This window comes from Vipera ursinii (assembly GCF_947247035.1).
Source record: "Vipera ursinii genome assembly, chromosome: 7".
NCBI lineage: Eukaryota > Metazoa > Chordata > Lepidosauria > Squamata > Viperidae > Vipera > Vipera ursinii.
In genome coordinates this window covers 8,101,374-8,116,581 of record NC_139521.1, presented here as the reverse complement: position 1 = coordinate 8,116,581, position 15,208 = coordinate 8,101,374, and the positions used below count along the sequence as shown (strand labels likewise).

At 46.0% G+C, this 15,208-nt stretch overlaps 1 protein-coding gene across 3 annotated transcripts in view; it reads left to right on the top strand.

Annotated features, from left to right (window-relative positions):
* Nucleotides 1-4,149: 4,149 nt before the first annotated feature.
* The window catches only part of STIM2 (stromal interaction molecule 2), a 93,059-nt gene continuing 82,000 nt past the window's right edge, over nt 4,150-15,208 (top strand). For 2 of the 3 annotated variants that reach the window (XM_083367900.1, XM_083367898.1), the window contains exon 1: nt 4,150-4,473. In XM_083367900.1, coding sequence (XP_083224026.1) covers nt 4,236-4,473 — 238 coding nt within the window. In that variant the 5' untranslated portion in view covers nt 4,150-4,235. The remainder of the gene's footprint in view (nt 4,474-15,208) is intronic. The other variant, XM_083367899.1, reaches the window with a different exon arrangement.

Genomic DNA, 15,208 nt, shown 5'->3' with positions numbered 1-15,208 from the left:
ACTCCTAGAATTCCCCACCCAGTTTAAATTTGCTGAGGTTGAGCAACACTGGCTAAGGCGCTAAACTGGGGCCATAGGATGTGGAAAGCAAATGTTTTGTGTATCCTACAGGAGGTCCAGGCAGGAGAGCACAGCCCATCATTCTTTTATGGCAGGGCTTTTCAACCTTTTCACCCATTGTGCCACTTTTAGGATATGGCAACATCGGAGTACCACCAGTCGCCTAGCAAGGTGTCAAAAACTTGCTGAGCAAAAAAAAAAAGGGAAAAAAGTGATGAAGTACAGGTAGTCCTTGACTTACAACAGTTCGCTTAGTGAGTGTTCGAAGTTACAATGGCACTGAAAAAAGTGCCCCCCAAGCCACACCTGAGCAAGACACCTGCCTGCCCGCCCGGCGGCGCTCTTCCTCCTGTCCGAGGTTTTCATTGTGAGCATTTCTGTTGAGGATTGGCAGTGGGGGTGGGGTGAGGGGTGTTTGGTTTTTATTCCCCCCCCCCCCATCTGCTGGGTGGTTGCAGCAGGTTTTGGTCACTTCACATGACCCTGGGACACTGTGACCGTCATGAATATGAATCAGTTGCCAAGCATCTGAATGTAAATCAGAAGACCCTGGAGATGCTGCAACATTCCAGCTGATCGGCACTTCTTCTGAGCTCAGAAGTTCCAGGATCAGTGCCGACCTCCAGCTGGAGCTGGCGCTGATCCTGGTGCTTCCGCTGAGCCCTGACAGCCCTGCAGCTCCAGCCGTCTCTCGCTCAGGCTTGTGCGGTGCTGCCACCGGTTCAGCTCAGTCCCCTCCTCCGCTACCACTTTTCTAGGATGGTCGCATACCACCTGCCAGGTGCCAATGTACCACAGGTGGTACCCGTAACCACTGGTTGAAAAGCCCTGTTTTATGGCACTAATATTTCCAGGCACAGTCAGGAGTGCGAAAGCTCAAGGGAACCCAGCCTACAAGCGCCGATGGGATCAGGCAGGATGGAAAAGGCAGGTAAAAGGAAATTTTTGTGTTCCAATGGAGACCAAGGAGGCTCTGTTTGGAGGTTTAAAAAGGCGTTCTGCCCCGGAGTGTAAAGTCTCCCGGATGTGCTTTTAAAGTTAAGAAGCAGCCTTTTCCCACACTCCAAGGAGATAAAATCCCACGTGCGTTAATGGAGAAATTGAACACCTTGGAAGAAGGTCCCATTAAACTCAAGTCACTTTTCCTTCCCCTCCACTCCCGAACATCAGCTGCTTTCCCTCCCCCTTTAAGGGATGCAAACAGATCCGTGCAAAGCGAGGAGGAAGGAGGGAACCGAGCGGGACTTTCCACACAGCAGGGCAATCTCCACCCGGTTGCACTGCCGCAGCTTCACTCAGCAGGGCAGGGAAAGAGAATGGAATGGAACAGAATAGAAAATATGGAATGGAATAGAATAGAATACAATGGGATAGGATAGGATAGGAGGGAATAAATGGAATGGGATAGAATAGAATAGAATAGAATAGAATAGAATAGAATAGAATAGAATAGAATAGAATGTGACATGATAGGATAGGATAGAATAGAATAAATGAAATGCGATAGGATAGGATAGGATAAAGGTAAAGGTAAAGGTTCTCCCGCATATGCGTGCTAGTCGTTTCTGACTCTAGGGGCCGGTGCTCATCTCCATTTCAAAGCTGAAGAGCCAGCGCTTGTCCGAGGATGTCTCCGTGGTCATGTGGCCCGCATGACTAGACGCCAATGACACATGGAATGCTGTTACCTTCCCACCGTAGTGGTCCCTATTTTTCTACTTGCATTTTTACATGCTTTCGAACTGTTAGGTTGGCAGAAGCTGGGATGAGTAACAGGCGCTCACTCTGCTACACGGCACTCGGGATTCGACCCGCCAAACTGCCAAACTTCTGATCGACAAGCTCAGCGTCCTAACCCACTGAGCCACCGCGTCCCTCTAGGATAGGATAGGATGGAATAAATGGAATGGGATAGAATAGAATAAAATAGAATAGAATAGAATAGAATAGAATAGAATAGAATAGAATAGAAAATAGAATAGGAGAGTGGGATTAGAAGAGTGGGAATAGACTAGACTAGAATGGAATAGAATAGAAAATAGAATAGAATAGGAGAGTGGGAATAGAATAGAATGGAATGGAATGGAATAGAATAGAATGTGATAGGATAGGATAGGATAGGATAGGATAGGATAGGATAGGATAGGATAGAATAGAATAAATGGAATGGGATAGGATAGGATAGGATGGAATAAATGGAATGGGATAGAATAGAATAGAATAGAATAGAATAGAATAGAATAGAATAGAATAGAATAGAATAGAATGGAATAGAATAGAATGTGATAGGATAGGATAAGATAGAATAGAATAGAATAAATGGAATGGGATAGGATAGGATAGGATGGAATAAATGGAATGGGATAGAATAGAATAGAATGGAATTGAATAGAATGTGATAGAATAGGATAAGATAGAATAGAATAGAATAAATGGAATGGGATAGGATAGGATAGAATAGAACAGAACAACAGAATGGAATAGAAAATGTGGAATAGAATGGTATTTTTATTATCACTTTAAATGTACATTAATGAGCACACACCAAAATGAGATTTTGTCATTAATATGACAAAAAAATCATGCATACATCGAAATGCACAGGCATATATGACCCAGGGAAACAACACAGTCTACTTTGGATGTATACATATAAAGGGGGAGAGCTCCGTCTTGTCAGCCCAATTGCAAATGACACTTCCCTACCACGCTCTCCCCACACATACCTTGCATCCCTCTGCACGAAGAATACCCCCTCCCAGTCCTTCCTTCCTTCCCTCCCTCCCTTCTCTCCCTTCCCCACCTATTCCTCCCTCCCTCCCTCCCTCCCTTCTCTCCCTCCCTAATTCCCCTTCCTTCCTTCCTTTGTATCTCCTGTTTCTTCCTTCCTTCCTCCCTCCCTCCCTAATTCCCCTCCCTCCCTTCTCTCCCTTCCCCACCTATTCCTCCCTCCCTCCCTCCCTTCTCTCCCTCCCTAATTCCCCTTCGTTCCTTCGTTCCTTCTCTCCCTTCCTCCCTCCCTAATTCCCCTTCCTTCCTCCCTTCCTTCCTTCCTTTGTGTCTCCTGTTTCTCCTTCCTTCCTTCCTCCCTCCCTCCCTAATTCCCCTCCCTCCCTTCTCTCCCTTCCCCACCTATTCCTCCCTTCTCTCCCTCCCTAATTCCCCTTCGTTCCTTCCTTCCTTCTCTCCCTTCCTCCCTCCCTAATTCCCCTTCCTCCCTTCCTTTGTGTCTCCTGTTTCTCCTTCCTTCCTTCCTCCCTCCCTCCCTAATTCCCCTCCCTCCCTTCTCTCCCTTCCCCACCTATTCCTCCCTTCTCTCCCTCCCTAATTCCCCTTCCTTCCTTCCTTCCTTCTCTCCCTTCCTCCCTCCCTAATTCCCCTTCCTCCCTTCCTTTGTGTCTCCTGTTTCTCCTTCCTTCCTCCCTCCCTCCCTAATTCCCCTCCCTCCCTTCCCCACCTATTCCTCCCTTCTCTCCCTCCCTAATTCCCCTTCGTTCCTTCCTTCCTTCTCTCCCTTCCTCCCTCCCTAATTCCCCTTCCTTCCTTCCTTCCTTCCTGTCTCCTGTTTCTTCCTTCCTTCCTCCCTCCCTCCCTAATTCCCCTCCCTCCCTCCCTTCCTTCCTGTCTTTTTCCTTCCTTCCTTCCTCCCTCCCTCCCTAATTCCCCTCCCTTCCTTCCTTCCTGTCTCCTGTTTCTCCTTCCTTCCTCCCTCCCTAATTCCCCTTCCTTCCTTCCTTCCTTCCTTCTTTCCTTCCTTCCTTCCTTTGTGTCTCCTGTTTCTCCTTCCTTCCTTCCTCCCTCCCTCCCTCCCTAATTCCTTCCCTTCCCTTCCCTTCCCTTCGCAGGCGAGCGAGCGAGCGAAACCCCGAGGAGGGAGGGGAAGTGCGGGCAGCAGGGCGAAAGCCGCCTCGGGCGGCCTCGCTTGAGCCGCCTGCGCATGCCCGGCGGGCGGGCGGGCAGGCGGGCTGGCGAGGCTGCGGCTGGAGGAGTCGGGCGCCTGCGCGTCGCCCGGCCGCGGCGCGAGCGCCCACCGCCGCAACCGCCGCGAGCGAGCGAGCGAGGGGGCGGGGCGAGGCGGTGGGCGGGGCGGCGAGGCGGCGCGCGCCGGCTGGCTGGCGGGCTCCGCCGGGAGGGCGCCCATTGCGGAGCTGGAGGGTGCCGGCTCCGCCGCCCCGATGAACTCCCCCGGCCCCCCGGCACCCGCGGGCGGCTCAGGCGGGCGGCTCAGGCGGCTCCTCTGGCTGCCGCCGCCGCCGCTGCTGCTGCTGCTCCTGCTGCTGCTCCCGCCGCCGCCGTCGTCCCAGGCGGAGGTGGCCCTGACCGTCCCCGCCACGCCGGCCGAACGCTGCCCGTCGGGGGACAAGCGAGGCAGCCCGGCCAAGGCTTCCGCCGAGAGGCGCCCGCTGGCAACCGGTGAGCTAAGCGGCGGCGGGGCTGGGCGGACACGTGTCTGGGCGACGTGTGCACCGGACGCGGCTGCCACGTCACGCGCGGCGGCGAGCGGGGCCCGGACCAGGCGGGGGATGCGGATGCGTGTCCGTGTGTTTGTCTGTCTTTGTGTGTGTTTGTGTGTGTGTGTGTAGAGGGGAGAGGAACAGCCGCCGCGAAGGGTGGGAGAGGGTTAATTCGGGCCACTGCTGGGTGGTCCTTTGTCCCCCCGAAGGATGACCGGACACGGGTGTTGCGTGTCGGGATGAGTTGCGGGGTGGGTGGGTGACCGGGCTGGCAGGAGGGATGGGAGGGGAAGGGAACGGTGTAGGGAAGAAAGAGCTGGTTCCTGGTAGACAGACAGACAGACAGACAGGCAGGCAGACATTGGAGATGATAGATTAGATACATATACTGCTCAAAAAAACAAAGGGAACACAAGATAAGACATCCTACTATTAAATACAGGATATTGTGTTGTTTAAGTGTTCCCTTTATTTTTTTGAGCAGGATAGATAGAGTAGATAAGTGATAGATAGATAGATAGATAGATAGATAGATATAGTAGATAAGTGATAGAGTAGATAAGTGATAGATAGATAGATAGATGGATAGATATAGTAGATAAGTGATAGAGTAGATAAGTGATAGATAGATAGCTAGATGGATAGATAGATATAGTAGATAAGTGATAGAGTAGATGATAGATAGATAGATGGATAGATAGATATAGTAGATAAGTGATAGAGTAGATAAGTGATAGATAGATGGATAGATAGATATAGTAGATAAGTGATAGATATAGTAGATAAGTGATATTTATTTATTTATTTATTTATTTATTTATTTATTTATTTATTTATTTATTTATTTATTTATTTATTTATTATTGGGATTTATATGCCGCCCTATCTCCCGAAGGACTCAGGGCGGCTAACAACAGTAACATATAATAAATACAGAAGTTAAGTTTAGATAGATAGATAGATAGATAGATAGATAGATAGATAGATAAGTGATAGATAGATAGATGGATAGACAGATATAGTAGATAAGTGATAGACATAGTAGATAAGTGACAGATAGATAGATAGATGGTTAGATAGATATAGTAGATAAGTGATAGATATAATAGATAAGTGATTGATAGATAGATGGATAAATAGCTATAGTAGATAAGTGATAGATGTAATAGATAAGTGATAGATAGATAGATCATAGATAAATAGACAAACAGAAGAGATGATAGAAAAGATAGAGAAGGTAGATGGGTAGGTAGATAAAGAGAAATAGACATTGCAGATGATAGATAAATAGATGGATGATAGATAGATAGAGATAGATAAGAAATAGAAATAGATAAGAGATAGATATAGATATATATAGATAAGAGATAGATAGATAGATAGATAGATAGATAGAGAGTACAGATGATGGATGGATGGATGGATTGGGTGGGTGGATGGATGATTAATCCCTTGTGGTTGTCTGAAAGATCCTTTGCAGGACTGGCAGTGCCTGTTCCGGGTTTCCCCATTGCCATGACTGCTCCTATGCAAATGGGGTCTTGCACGATACCCGGGTCGGTTCCCCCCCCCTTTCTTCAAAGGAGGGGCTTTCTTTTCACCTAGTCCTGCCGCTGCTTTTTTGCCTTTCCCCACCAGCCCCTTGACTTCTGCCCAGTGAGGGACCTTTTGCTCCTGCTTCTCTTTTTGCGGGGGACCCTGTGCAGTTGGGAGGTGTGTGTGTGTGTGTGTGTGTGTGTGTGTGTGTGTAGGCTCAACAGCAGCAGCAGCAGCAGCCCCAGCAACAGCAGTGCGCCACTGAGGCTGCTCCCTCCAGGCTTCTGAACCCAGCGTCCAAGTTGCCGGGAGCATCTTTTACAAGACGTTTCCTGGGCAGGAATGTCATTTTTGGGGGAGGGTGAGGGGTGGGAGGGAAGAGAAGGAGGGGCAGTGAACATCAACACCTGCAGCCCCCCCCCCCACGGTAGGTGGGTGGGTGGCTGGGAGCAGCAGCCGTGGCCTTCGGCAGAAGGGAAGGCACAACAACACACGCCAGCACCGCTGGGCATCTTTGCTTTGGCACCTTGCTGGAGTCTCTCTCCAGCAAAGTTGGAATGAGACAAACAGTCCTGCGAAGGAAGGGTTCGCCTTGCATGATCAACAGGAAGACTCCCTGGAAAGTTGTGGAATTCAACCCCAGGAAACGGATTGGCCTCTGTGCGTGTGTGTGCGTGTGTGTGTGTGTGTGTGTGTGTGTCTGTTGCCAATGAGCTGGAATGCAGATTGTTTTTGTAGAAAATTTACCAGGATGGTGGAAGATGAAGCTTGAGCCCCAGGCTACGGGCCACTGTGGACTTCAGAGATTGTTTTTCAAAGTAAAGGAAGTCCAAGCTTCCTGAGAGTTAAGCTTGACTCCTGGGATCCATCCATCCCAAACAGGGAAGCTGTTTTCAGATGCCATCTTTGTATGTTTTGTGTGTGTGTGTGTCTGTGTGTGTACGCGTAAAACCAGCTTGTTACGCCCATGCACCTGGCATGTCCTGGTGGTCTTCTTTCCACATATTAAGCAGGTTCAACCCTGTTTAGTTTTCTTTTTTCTTTTTTTTTCTTTTTAGATCAGGCAAGATAGGCTAAGTGCTGCCACCTACTGTTAGGATGTATATAACAACGTGTAGGAAACATTTCATATTGAAAAAACAAGAGGCTTTTTTTGGTTTGTTTCCTTTCGTTTCTTCAAAAGATTGAAGTTGTGCTAAAGTTATTCCTATGACATCCAGTGTTAGATGGGAATTCTGGATTGGAAGCTGAGCAGAAATTTGTGTTAGCTGTCAAGTCTGTTACAAAAGAGGGTTGCAGCAAAATTAGCAGCTTTATGGTACTTAAAAGACACAGCATAAACTCCTTTGGAGTACAATCTGATGAAACACATTATAGTCAGTCAGCACCACAATACACCTTGATCGCTTAGCTTGGATAATTTTGATTTTATTTTCTGCCCTTTTTCAAACTTTTGAAGATCACTTTTGAGATGTGGTATATGCCCTGCTCTCTCATCACTTTAAAATCAGATCATATCAGCATGCATAGGAACCTAAATTATTTTTACCCCAAATATATCGCTTTGCATTGGTTTACATGTTCATTCTCCCACATGAAAGAGGTCTTACAGAACCAACCTTCCTTCCTTCCTTCCTTCCTTCCTTCCTTCCTTCCTTCCTTCCTTCCTTCCTTCCTTCCTTCCTTCCGCTGCAGATGATGTGAGAATAAATTAATGTATTGATCCACTACTAAACAATTCCACTCTGTGTATGCATTCACCCATTGCAAGAACTATCCATTTATTCCTAATCGACTTTTTTCTTCTTTAACCAGTTACCAAGTAACACAATAATTTTCTTCTTGTTCCACTGTTGTTACGTTTTCTGGGAGATATTCATGAAAAGACCTTAAAAGCCACATAAAACATAATTGACTGGATCAGTGTGTCCACTGGCTCTTGTCAGCATGGTCAGAGAACTCTTAAATTATTTTTGCAGAAGTTTTTGTGTGTATGTTTATCCTGACACTTTTGTTATATAATGCTTTTACCAATTTAGAGGAGTGAACGTTAAGATAAGAAGCCAGTAATTTCCTGCATCCTCCCTTGATCCCTTAAAAAAAAAAGATGTTACATTGGCCACTGTCCAGTCCTCTGCTACAACAGCTGATCTTAAAGACATGCCACATGTTTTTGTTAAAAGATAAATAATTTCACATTTGCATTCTTTTACAGTTCCTGGGTGACTTCCATGTGGAGCTAGGAACTTGCCCGCTTTCAATTTTTCGCCAAACTTCAACTGCATCTTATTTTCATGCAAACTCCCTTTCTAAAATCCCCAATTGAGAAACTGCAAACAAATAAAAATATTTAGTTGACTTTGGTATGCTTTTCTTGACAATTTTAGAACTCCTCTTGTTTTCCTGTAATCCAGGGGTCTAAGCATCACCTTAGGCTGGATTCTTATTTTTGATATGCATTTAATTTGTTGTCATTTAAGTCAGGGCTTTTCAACCTTTTCACCCACTGTGCCGCTTTTAGGATATGGCAACATCCGAGTACCACCAGTCGCCTAGCAAGGTGTCAAAAACTTGATGACCCGCCCCCCCAAAAGGAAAAAAGTGATGAAGTACAGGTAGTCCTTGACTTATAACAGTTCACTTAGTCACTGTTCTGCCCGCCCAGCGGCGCTCTTCCTCCTGTCCGAGGTTTTCACTGTTGTGAGCATTTCTGTTGAGGATTGGAAGTGGGGTGGGTTTTTTTTATTCCCCCCCCCCCCGCTGTGTGGTTGCAGCAGGTTTTGGTCACTTCACATGACCCTGGGACACTGTGACCGTCATAAATACAGTACGAATCAGTTGCCAAGCATCTGAATGTAAATCACAAGACCCTGGAGATGCTGCAACATTCCAGCTGATCGGTGCTTCTTCTGGGCTCAGCAGAAGCGCCAGGATCAGCGCCGAGCTCCAGCTGGAGCCTGGCGCTGATCCTGGCGCTTCCGCTGAGCCCTGACAGCCCTGCAGCTCCAGCCGTCTCTCGCTCAGGCTTGCGCGGTGCTGCCACCGGTTCAGCTCATTCCCCTCCCCCGCTACCACTTTTCTAGGATGGTCACGTACCACCTGCCAGGTGCCCATGTACCACAGGTGGTACCCGTACCACTGGTTGAAAAGCCCTGATTTAAGTTGTTGACGTCAAATGTTTTTTGAAAAAAAAAATTTTTTTTGGCATTCTCATTCTCTTTCCTCAGCGCAAGTTTTCATTCCTTTGTATTTTTCTTGATTGAATTAGGGGAAGAGCCTTATTTTCTGACAATAGCCATACATTACTTCATGACCGTGCTTGTGATTGGACCTTAGTTGTTTTGAGATCTACCGTGATAATTCAATATTCTTCGGCTTCGTTTAATACACATGTGCCTGTATACACATTACCCACCCATCAAGAGTCAGATCGCAGTGATCAATGTCGTGTCATCTCGGCATAATGAATGTGACAATTTGGCAGCTCCTTTATAGATTTGCCGTGCTTCGTATTCCCTATGGCTCCTGCCTCTTTCAGGATACGGACAGCAGTGATAGCATCCGCTTTCTGCATTGTCAGGATATTTATAATATATATTTTAAAATTAGGGAGATGCCCTTCAGAACAGAAAGCCTCTCTGTCAATTAAATAGTCCTCCGTTAAATGAAATAGGCAAAGATAAATAAATACTAGTTGTCATTTTTGTTACAGTACACCTTAGGATGTTTGGGGCTGGCACCAAGGATAAGTCAATAGAAAAATTATCACTCAAGCCATTTTGAACAGTTGCTCTCGATGTCATTTAAGTGACGCTAATAGAGACGAGTGTTGTGGCTTTTTTGATTGGCTTCTTTTATCCAGCTCTTGTAAGCCAGGACAGTCTTTAGCAGCAAAGTATGGACGATAAACTGTATATATCAACCTATATCAGGGGTAGGCAACCCTTGGCTCTTTCATGACTCGTGGACTTCAACTCCCAGAATTCCTGAGCCAGCCATGCTGAGGGGAAAGGGAGAGGTTTCCAAGCTGAGCCACGCTGGCTCAGGAATTCTGGGAGTTGAAGTCCACGAGTCATAAAGCGGCCTAGGCCTAGGCCAGGGTAGGCAACCCTTTCTCTTTTGTGACTCGTGGACTTCAACTCCCAGAATTCCTGAGCCAGCCACGCTGAGGGAAAAGGGAGAAGTTTCCAAGCTGAGCCATGCTGGCTCAGGAATTCTGGGAGTTGAAGTCCACGAGTCATAAAGCGGCCTAGGCCTAGGCCAGGGTAGGCAACCCTTTCTCTTTTGTGACTCGTGGGCTTCAATGTAATAGGTGCTAATCATGAAATGGTCAAATATTTCCGGTTCTCCCCCTTCCAGAATAATTTGTACTGTGGCGGAAATATAAAAGTACAAGCCCTGCTGAATAAGAACATCAACATTTTTTCTAGATATGTGGCCTTCGTTTTCATAGTTTATATAAACCAGGTTCATTTTAAACAGTGTTTGAGTTCCAACATCATTCTTTTAGTGCAGCTGGTAATGAGTAGAAGTGAGGGTGTGTGCGTGTGTGTCTTACACTTGCATGCTTTTCCTTTTGTTATGTGGCTGAGAGTATTTTTATGTTAATGCCAATTTCCTGGGTAATGTGGTCCAAAAGCTGTGGTTGACATTAAAAATGTTAGTTGAAAAAGTATACCAAATTTGGAAACTACGTTTTGCAAAATTCCCTGGGCGTCCTCCAGATCTGTGGGACATATCTGGAATAAGTCAGAGTGTTGCGTTTATAAAAATGTGATACTAATATCAAAGAAACTATGTAGCTGTATAAAGAGCGACAGTGTATGAATCCAACAAAGATAATTCGAAACGAGAAGACTGATAAGTCTTATGGGAAAACAGAAAAACTTCCAAACTCATTGTAACCATATAGGAGGAACAGTGTGAGAGCTGATGTCTCCATGTGAAATTGCTCTGTTTTAATGTAATTATTAAATTAGGATTTTTAAGGCTAGTTCAGCCCACGGATTGGCTTCTTTCAGACCCACCCATGCACACCATGAGGAACTTTTTTTTTCATGCAGGACATAATTAACTTGCTTTTTACCAAATTATTACTAAAAAATGTGATGGTGGCCACTGGCCTTAAGAAGGGATGGGATAATTTAATGGGGGACGCGGTGGCTCAGTGGGTTAGGACGCTGAGCTTGTCGATCAGATGGTCGGCAGTTTGGCGGGTCGAATCCCGAGTGCCGCGTAACAGAGTGAGCGCCTGTTACTCGTCCCAGCTTCTGCCAACCTAGCAGTTCAAAAGCACGTAAAAATGCAAGTAGAAAAATAGGGACCACTCCGGTGGGAAGGTAACAGCGTTCCGTGTGCCTTTGGCGTCTAGTCATGCCACGGAGACGTCCTCGGACAAGCGCTGGCTCTTCGGCTTTGAAACGGAGATGAGCACCGGCCCCTAGAGTTGGAAACGACTAGCACGCATGTGCGGGGGAACCTTTACCTTTACCTAAGTCCTTGAGGTCTGTAAAGATAAGATAACCTTTATTGTCATTTTTTTTACTGTGGGCACAACGACACACATCAACAGTGAAATTTAGTTGCCCGCTCTCAAAGTGAACACATACACGACACACACCTAAGCATACTATATACAACCTGTGTGTGTAGACCTACACCCCTAAATATACATAACATATGAATATTAAATACTGTCCCTCTTGAATATATAATGGAAGGAGATATAATGAACTGTGGGCAGCATATCTACAAACCCCACTTCTAGAGCAAAAATGGTGAAGGTGGGTTTGTTTGTTTGGTTGCTGGACTAAGAGAATTTAACAAAATCAGAAGATCAGAATCTGTTAGAACAGAAGATCAGAACCTGTTAGAATTAAAATTAAATTAAAGAGAAGATGGGTCTTGGCCTGTTCCATCAAGGCGCTCTTATTTATATTTATACAATGGGATCTGGCCACCTCATTGTTGCCCAGTTGGCTTACTGTTCTTGGCAAAGTAAATATAAAGCATTTGAATTAGAAGCTACTTGATTCGGGCAGGAAATTTATTCTCCCTGTTAGCAAGCAAGATCTGTGTTGGAGTTTTAACTGTCACCGGGCAGTGTTTAATTTTACAGGACTTTCATAAGATGACATGCTTCCAGGCACTCCATTTTGCAGTGTCTTAGTTAGCGTTTAATTTGGGGCTCCGTTGTCATAAGTCGAGGACTACCTGTATTTGGTTTCATTCATTGGGATTTTTTTAGAACAATACTTTATTTCTGACATCGGGAAAGAATTACAAAGGGAAATAATGAGCCTGGTTTCCAGTTGAAGAGGTAGGCAACCTTGGCTCTTTTATGACTCGTGGACTTCAACTCCCAGAATTCCTGAGCCAGCCACACTGAGGGGAAAGGGAGAGGTTTCCAAGCTGAGCCATGCTGGCTCAGGAATTCTGGGAGTTGACGTCCACGAGTCATAAAAGAGCCAAGGGTTGCCTACCCCTGGCCTAGGCCGCGTTATGACTCATGGATTTCAACTCCCAGAATTCCTGAGCCAGCCACGTTGAGGGAAAAGGGAGAGGTTTCCAAGCTGAGCCATGCTGGCTCAGGAATTCTGGGAGTTGAAGTCCACAAGTCATAAAAGAGCCAAGGGTTGCCTACCCCTGGTCTAGGAATAATAGTGCACCCCTTACACATTTTCAGCTTTCAGTCTTCAAAGTGCCTTGTTGAAGGCCGGTGGAGACAAAAACGCATTTTTCTACATTGGCTGTGTCTTAAGAATTATCTGGCTTAGTCATATAGTACTAGATACGTGCCAAGCGGGACTGTTATGATTTAGTTACCTTCCTCCCCCCATTAGATTAGCTTTTGGCAATTCTGAAGTTGCCAGGTTTTGGGCTGTTGTTTTTATGCCTTGTCAGTGAGTGACTCAGTCCTCCCCATTGGCTTTCTCTCGGTTTGTTCTCCTTCTCTTAAGGATGTGCTGATTTTAAGTGAACCTTCCCTGTGTTTTGTTTTTAATGTCCTTATATTTTAGTCTGCGGTTGCAGAATAGCGCCAGTCGACCTTTAACGCACCAGAGCAGCCCACCAAACAATTTTGGGCACAGGAAGACATGGCCCCGGTGTTTTTGAATCGGGCAATCTCAAATGCCGTTGAGAGCGGTCCTGTCAGCGCTGCTAACATCGGAGGTTTTTTGCTTTGACAACGTATGGAGATGCAACCATTTTCCTTCTTCCGTTTTACTCTTAGAAATTACAGTTAGAATTAGAGGAGGAGTGTGCGTGGGAGTTTAGTTAGGCATAACAACGCTGTAACTAGTGTGTGAACCAAGGTTATTGAAATAAGAGATGGTGAGAATTGGCCAGTTGGAGAACTGGAGGGAAAGCCCCAATTTCAAAACTAATTGGAGAATGTGATATTTGACTGTAAATTAGAGGAGGGAATTGTGCTTTGATACTATGTGATCATGGCATCCGGCCCTCTCAGTTCATGGCAAATAGATGGGGAAGAAACGGAGGTAGTGACAGATTTTATTTTCCTGGGGACTGGAGACTCCAGACGGGGACTGGAGCCAAGAAATTAAAAGACGCTTGCTCCTGGGGAGGAAAGCCATGGCAAATCTAGACAGCACACTAAAAAGCAGAGACATCACCCTGTCAACAAAAGTGCGTATAGTCAAGGCTATGGTCTTCCCAGTTGCAATGTATGGTAGTGAAAGTTGGACCATAAGAAAGGCTGAGCGCCAAAGAATTGAGGCCTCTGAACTATGGTGCTGGAGAAGACTCCTGCGAGTCCCTTGGACTGCAAGGTGATCAAACCGGTCAGTCCTAGAGGAGATCAACCCTGACTGCTCTTTAGAAGGCCAGATCCTGAAGCTAAAACTCAAATACTTTGGCCACCTAATGAGAAGGAAGGACTCGCTGGAGAAGAGCCTCATGCTGGGAAAGGTGGAGGGCAAGAGAAGAAGGGGACAACAGAGAAGGAGGTGGCTGGATGGAGTCACTGAAGCAGTAGGCGTGAGCTTAAAGGGACTCCAGCAGATGGTAGAGGACAGGAAGGCCTGGAGGAACGTTGTCCATGGGGTCGCGATGGGTCGGACATGACTTTGCAGCTAACAACAACAACAACAACAACAACACTATGTGCTCAGGGGAGGGGAATCCAGATTTTGGCTTTGACTATGTAAGTGCCGATTGCTATGCTTCTCGAATAAAGATTCTTTAAGGTAAACAATGCCTCGAAGTTCTTTGAATAGTTTCTTCTGTCGGAACCATGACATTAAGCCAAAGTCCTTTTCTCAGTGCAAAAATATTTCTCAGCAGCTCGTTTGATTGACGCTGGAAAGCCCTGCAAAACCGTTGAGCCCACCTACCCATTCCCTGTTTCACAAGAGGCTTCCCAAGGACGTGTCTGCCTGAGGTAGCCTTGCCCTCAGTCCTGTTTCTCTGTGGCATTTTTAAAATTATTCCCTTTAACACGTTTTAAGACTGTGCCTGTTGTTTTAATTCTAACAAAACGGCCTTTGATGATTCCGAAGTATAATTTGTTTTTTTGTTTTTTAATCCCATTTATATCCCGCCCTTCTCCGAAGACTCAGGGCGGCTTACAATCTAAGAAGCACAAATCAATGTGCTTAGCAATAGCCTTCATTCTATGTATATGCCTGCTTATTAGGGCTTTCACACACACCCCAAGCGGCATTATTACAAAGTCAGCTTATTGCCCCCAACAATCTGGGTCCTCATTTTACCTACCTGGGAAGGATGGAAGGCTGAGTCAACCTTGAGCCTGGTGGGACTCGAACCTGCACTAATTGCAGGCAGCTGGTGTTACTTAAGGAGGCATTATTATTATTATTATTATTTATTAAATTTTTATACCGCCCTTCTCCCGAAGGACTCAGGGCAGTGTACAGGGCAATAAATATCAGAATATAAATACAAAAGTTAAAAGAAGTTAAAAGAATTAAATAATCATGCCCAATATAATACAATGATTAAAACTATGTTAAAATTAGATCCAACCCTAAACCCATCAAACCAGGCTAGATTGTTCAAATAAATAAGTTTTTAAATCGCGCCGGAAGGAGCGAAGGTCGGGGGCCATCCGGAGCTCAACCGGTAAGCGGTTCCATAGGTCTGGCGCGCCCACAGAGAAGGCCCTCCCCCTGGGG